Source organism: Ceratotherium simum, chromosome 16, assembly GCF_057802395.1.
Source record: "Ceratotherium simum simum isolate JZ-2026a chromosome 16, ASM5780239v1, whole genome shotgun sequence".
In the NCBI taxonomy this organism is placed as follows: Eukaryota; Metazoa; Chordata; class Mammalia; order Perissodactyla; family Rhinocerotidae; genus Ceratotherium; species Ceratotherium simum.
In genome coordinates, this window is record NC_141915.1 from 40,874,170 (window position 1) to 40,879,701 (window position 5,532).

At 50.9% G+C, this 5,532-nt stretch overlaps 1 protein-coding gene across 1 annotated transcript; it reads right to left on the reverse strand.

Moving 5' to 3' along the window:
• Positions 1-1,545: 1,545 nt before the first annotated feature.
• Positions 1,546-5,052, reverse strand: LOC101407890 (keratin, type I cuticular Ha1). Its single transcript, XM_087441158.1, has 7 exons — positions 4,705-5,052; positions 4,418-4,500; positions 3,927-4,083; positions 2,971-3,132; positions 2,751-2,876; positions 2,360-2,580; positions 1,546-1,699 (listed from the first exon to the last, which is right to left on the reverse strand). The coding sequence occupies exons 1-7, from the start codon at positions 5,050-5,052 to the stop codon at positions 1,546-1,548; spliced, it is 1,251 nt and encodes a 416-aa protein (XP_087297284.1).
• Between the last annotated feature and the right edge of the window lie 480 nt (positions 5,053-5,532).

Sequence of the window (5,532 nt, forward strand, 5' to 3'; positions counted from 1 at the left end):
CAGATCCCAGGTGGGGGCCTACACGCCACTCAGCAAGCCATGCTGCGGTGGCGTCCCACGTACAAAATAGAGGCAGATTGGCACAGATGTTAGCTCAGAGACAATCTTTCTCAAGCAAAAAAAAAAAAGGAAGATCGGCAACAGATGTTAGCTCAGGGTCAATCTTCCTCCACAACAACAACAACAACAAAAAATATATATATATATAATTTCAACCATGTGGTTCTTTCAGTACACAAGACTGTGTTTCACCAAAGTGGGGTTCTATACCAGCCTCAGAAAGCCTGGTGTGATGGGGTAGGTTAGTTGGAAAACGTCGAGACCTGGGTGGTCTCTGATGACTTCATATCAAAATGGTCCTCTGAGGTTTTAGCAAGTCAATGCTTATCACTTCTGTGATTCTTCATTTGAGTTAAAGACAGACACTCTTTCTTGATGAACACTGATGTCACTTTCAGTATTCCTCGCAGCACCAGCCTGACTGTTGACAGTGCCAGGGACCGTGCCTTATAATAGCACTACTTGGGGACCAGTTTTATCCCTTTTAACAAATTGTAAATAATTTGTAGCCAGGACTGTGTCTTTTTTTATGTGTCTCTCCCCTCCCCACCATCCAGGGTCTGAACAGAGTAGGTGTTCAACAGGTACTGGTTGGATTGAATTGAGAAAGGCAGAAGTATCAAATGAAAAGTTGATGGGATCTCTGAGCCCCAGAGCTGGGAGGGGAAGTGAGCAGCTGGAGCCCAGGCTGGCAGTGATCCATCTGCACAGGGGTAAGGAGGACATCCTGGGCACGGCAGGCAAGCCAGAGGGTCCCTTCGCTGGGTGGTCCTGAGGCTGCCTAGACCACCAGTAACCAAGATAACATAGCACTGGACCTAAAACTTCCTGCTAAGAAAAGATGAGCTTTCCAGAGCTTCTTTCCAGCACCCAGCTCACGCCTCCTCCCTTCAGATTTGGATACAGTCGGCTCTAGAAGACGTCCAGGTCAAGAGGGAAGAGTGAGAAGATGCAGGAATGGTCAAGAGGAGAGAGGAGCCACAGCACTGCTGCTGCCCTGTCCTCCCTCCTGCCACCTTGCCTCACCCTTGGGTCCAGAGCACCAGGCCAGCCAACTGCCCGCCAGGCATGGAACGGTTCCTGTATCCAAGAGTCAGGCCATTATATGGCCTGACCCTCCAGTGCTTTTTATAGAGCACTCAAGTGATGGGCACGGCGAAACAAATGAATACCAGTGAGAAAGACATCTGCTTTGCCAGGGAAATCAAGTTTATTAGGAGGTTACAAGGGAAAGCCGCTGGCACTTGGGAGGGTTCTCTGGGCAAGCAAAGAAGGAACAGACACAATGAAGGAAAGGGTGGGCAGGGAAAGTAGGGTGGGAAAGGGTGGGCTGGAGTAGGCTGGGTGAGTTTCTTGGCTGCCTTACTGGGCAGCTCCAGCCAGGCAAATTGTGTTTTCAGGCCCTTTTTTTCAAATGAGTCAGTGCCAGGTCAAAGCCCTAGAGCCTCCGGCCCTGCCTCCTTGCTCCTCTGGCAGCCCCGGGCTCTAGCGCACAAAGGTGTTGCAGGGCCTGCAGCGGGGGCGGGGGGCACAGGGCGTGCAGGGCACAGGGGGCACACAGGGGGTGCAGGGATTGGAGACGCAGGACCCGAGGGACTTGCCGCACGCGTTGGTTGTGGCGCAGGGGTTGCAGGGCAGCCTGGAGAAAAAGAATGATGTGGAAAGGTGAATGGAGGGAGGCTTGTAATATAGACCAGAGAGACCCCAAGAGTGGAATGCCTGTGGGGGCTTGGCCTAACCTACAACAGAGAAGGCCACAGGCTTCCCCGCTGCAAAGCTCGCTATCAAATTGCTAATGGTCTCCTATCACAGAGTGCCAACGCACTGGACAGAAACTCTAACCCTCTGGCTTTGACTCCAACACTGTCCCCTCTGAGCTGATGACCTTGGGCAAGTCACTTAACTTCTCCACGCCCCAGTTTCTTCACCTATAGAATGAGGAGAATACTGGTCTAGCCTGCCTGGTAGTCACCGTGAGGTCAGATAAGGTAGTAGATGGAAACGTACCCTCTACACAATACAGTATTATAAAATGCAAGAAATATCATTGATCTCATATCAATATTATCATGGTAGAATGCAAAGAATTGGCTGTACAATTTCAGTTTGGACATCAAACAATTCTTGCCAATTTATGTTTTTAATGACAGCTGTGTTGTGTTTTCTGAGTCCTGTTTGAGCATGTCTGGTGTAAAGGTATAATTTCCTTTCCAAGGTATGCGATCTTTGGCTGGAGTCCAACTGAGAAGTAGCGCGATGTGTGTTGGGCTTCATTAGCTACCTCCAGCTGGGTACTCACTTGCAGTCCTCGCTCTCCAGCAGGCCCCGGTACGTGTTGATCTCACTCTCCAGCCGGGCCCGGACGTCCAGCAGCACCTGGTACTCCTGGTTCTGACGCTCAAGGTCACTCCTGATCTCCGCCAGCTGGGACTCCACGCTGGTGATCAGGCCCTGCACCTGGGACAGCTGGGCGCTGTAGCGGGCCTCCGTCTCCGTCAGCGTGTTCTCCAGAGAGTCTCTCTGTGGGGGGATAAAGAACGTCACAGAGCTGCTCCTTCAGTGGGCTTCTCCATGGGGCTCCCAAGAAGTCACAGCTTCAAGAGTCAGGGAGAGTGTGGCCCAGAGGGCATCCCAGTGACTCCGATTCCCCGACTTCACATTTCTCAGCAGGACAGCTGAACAGTACCCACCAGGTTGTGCTGGGCCTGCAGCTCCACCTCCAGGGCGTTGACCGTGCGTCTCAGCTCGATGATCTCCGCCTGGTAGGACTGCAGCTGCTCCGAGCTGGACACCACCTGCCTGTTCAGCTCCTCGGTCTGAAACACCACAGGGAAGAAGACAGGATCAGATCCTGCCTAAAGGGCCCCACGGGGCCTCGGGTCCTGAGCGACCACGTGCTGAGATGCCCACCTGGGTGGTGAACCATTCCTCCACGTCCCTGCGGTTGGTCTCCACCAGGGCCTCATACTGACTCCTGGTCTCGTTGAGCACACGGTTCAGGTCCACGGTGGGGGCCGCGTCCACCTCGATGTTGAGGCGGTCTCCAAGCTGGCTACGCAGGGTGTTGACTTCCTGTGGATGCAGAAAGTGCAAGAGTGACTATCCTTAATGAAGAGTGGACTCTAAGAAATGGCATTGCTTGTTGAAGCCCTGTTAGTCTATTTTCTCAGAAAAGAAACTTGTAGTGCAGCAATCTGTGACAACTCAAGGCAAAGTGGTCTGCGTTCCATGTGACCCAGCTCCCTCCACACCATGACTGTGCCATGACACTTGACTTCAGAAAAAAATTCCCAAGGATTTGCATGGATGCCACTGAAGGACGGACTAATACTCAACTTTCCTAATTTGCAGACTGGCTGCAGATAACCTCATAATACAATGAATTGGCTGTACAATTTCATATTGTATATCAAACAATTCTTGCCATCAAGTAAGAAGATCGTGTCAGGGCCCCACCCAGGTGAGAGAAGAAGCCTCAGATCACTCTTCACCAAGACTTTGAAAGAGACTCAGATTTACCAGACTTGATTTTTTTGGTCTTTGGGGGAGAGAAATTACTTTGCACAGCCTGATTAGATTGATGCTGAGACTCAGTCTACAACTCAGTAACCAATCACAAGCCGATGGAGGTCCCCTGGGAAACTCAAATGATGCACCAGTTTTGAATGAAAGATATATCTTATCTGGGAACAAGGATAGGTTTCATCTCTCAATATTTTTCTTTCATCATGAAGTTTTGGTGTTTTTCAAGGAAATTTATAAAGTCACCTTCAGCCTGGTACTCCTGATTCTGCCACTCCAAAGACTAAAGCCACCCTCAGCCTGACACTGAATCGGGTTTCTTCATTTCTCATTTCTGGTCTCACCTCCTCATGGTTCCTCTTGAGGCAGAGCAGCTCCTCCTTCAGGGACTCTACCTGGGCCTCCAGGTCAGCCTTGCACAGGGTCAGCTCATCCAGGATCCTGCGCAGGCCGTTGATGTCCGACTCCACCAGCTGCCGCAAGCCCAGCTCCGTCTCATACCTGCGCAAGGATAGGGTCAGAGCAGTAATGGCAGACCTTCGAGACTCACAGGAATGACCTTTTCTAACCCCATTCACCTTGTCTTCCCACTTTCTGCAATGAATAGACAGAGCATTCTGGAGAGTCAATCAAGACAAAATGTTGATCCAAAAATACAGATTGATTTGAGTCCTCATCTATTTTTTATTCCTTTTCTTGGTTCCTCTCCATCTCTGCAGGATCCTTCACAACCAACGGATTGAAGTGTTGTTCAGTAAAGCTATGGAAATCCCTTTTCTTTAACTAGAGATTTAAAAAAAAGAGTGGACACCAGTGTGAATTCTGAACAACTCACTTGGTTCTGAAGTCATCTGCGGCCAGCTTGGCGTTATCAATCTGCACCACCAGCCTTGCGTTCTCAGACTTGGTGCACAGGATCTGGGGAATGAGGTGTTGCTTAGCGAGGATTGAAAATAAGTATGAAACCATCAACTTCTTTTAAAAGGCTTTAAAAGCTATTTTTAAGGTAAAAAGGAGAAGCAAGAATCATGATGGCATAGAAGCAAGAAACACGGTTCTCTATCACAGATTGAGAGTCATAGCAAACTTCCCTTGCTTACAGATGACAGCAAGGCCCCTCACCTTCTGCTGGAGCTCCTCGATGGTGCGGAAGTAGGACTGGTAGTTGGGGCACACTTCCGGCTCCTGCTGCTGGCTCCGCTCCCGGATGCGGCTCTCCAGCTCCGCGTTCTCCCGCTCCAGCTGGCGCACCTTCTCCAGGTAGCTGGCCAGGCGGTCGTTCAGGAACTGCATGGTCTCCTTCTCGCTGCCATTGAAGGAGCCCTCGCAGAACCAGCTGCAGCTGCCCACGTTGGCAGGGATGTTGCAGGCCCCGGGCAGGGTGCAGCTGCGACAGCTGGGGGGCACGCAGGGCCGGGCGGAGAAGCTGGAGCGGCAGCTCAGGTTGGGCAGGATGCAGTTGTAAGGCATGGTGCTGGAGGGAGCAAGGGTCTCAGCTGAAGACAGAGTCCAAGTTGTCCCAGGAGCTTGTGGGCCTCCTGCCTCTGGGGAGCATTTATACCCCCTCCACAGAGGGTGTGGACGTGGTATTTAATGTCTTTTTTCTTTTTACTTCTTCACTGGCTTTCAAACGCCCTTCCCTTAAGTCTGTTATATGCCTTCCTCAGAAGAGTCCCCTGTCCCATAAAATTCTTTACTTGGGCTTCTTGCTAAGTCAGGACTCCTCTTGAGGCTGTACACCCATGAAATCAGAGTTTCGTGGTAGTCCTTCAAAGAGCCCACACAGTCTAGCCCAAGGATCTGCCCTTGTTAATTGGGAGTTCGTCCATCCAATGACATTGCTTTGTGCCACCTGATCCTGTAAACCCACGATCAAACTCATCTCCTGGCCCCCTGGCATTTCTAGGAAGGGACTGGGACTGAGTCAAGGAAGAAGTTGCATTAAGTGGG

Bases quoted from the DNA above. Each gene is read 5' to 3' on its own strand.
- LOC101407890 (XM_087441158.1), bottom strand. From the start codon at position 5,052: ATGCCTTACAACTGCATCCTGCCCAACCTGAGCTGCCGCTCCAGCTTC. The intron at 4,084-4,417 runs GTGAGTTGTTCA...ATCCTTGCGCAG, and splicing joins GCAGATGACTTCAGAACCAA to GTATGAGACGGAGCTGGGCT. The intron at 2,581-2,750 runs GTGGGTACTGTT...ATCCCCCCACAG, and splicing joins TGCAGGCCCAGCACAACCTG to AGAGACTCTCTGGAGAACAC.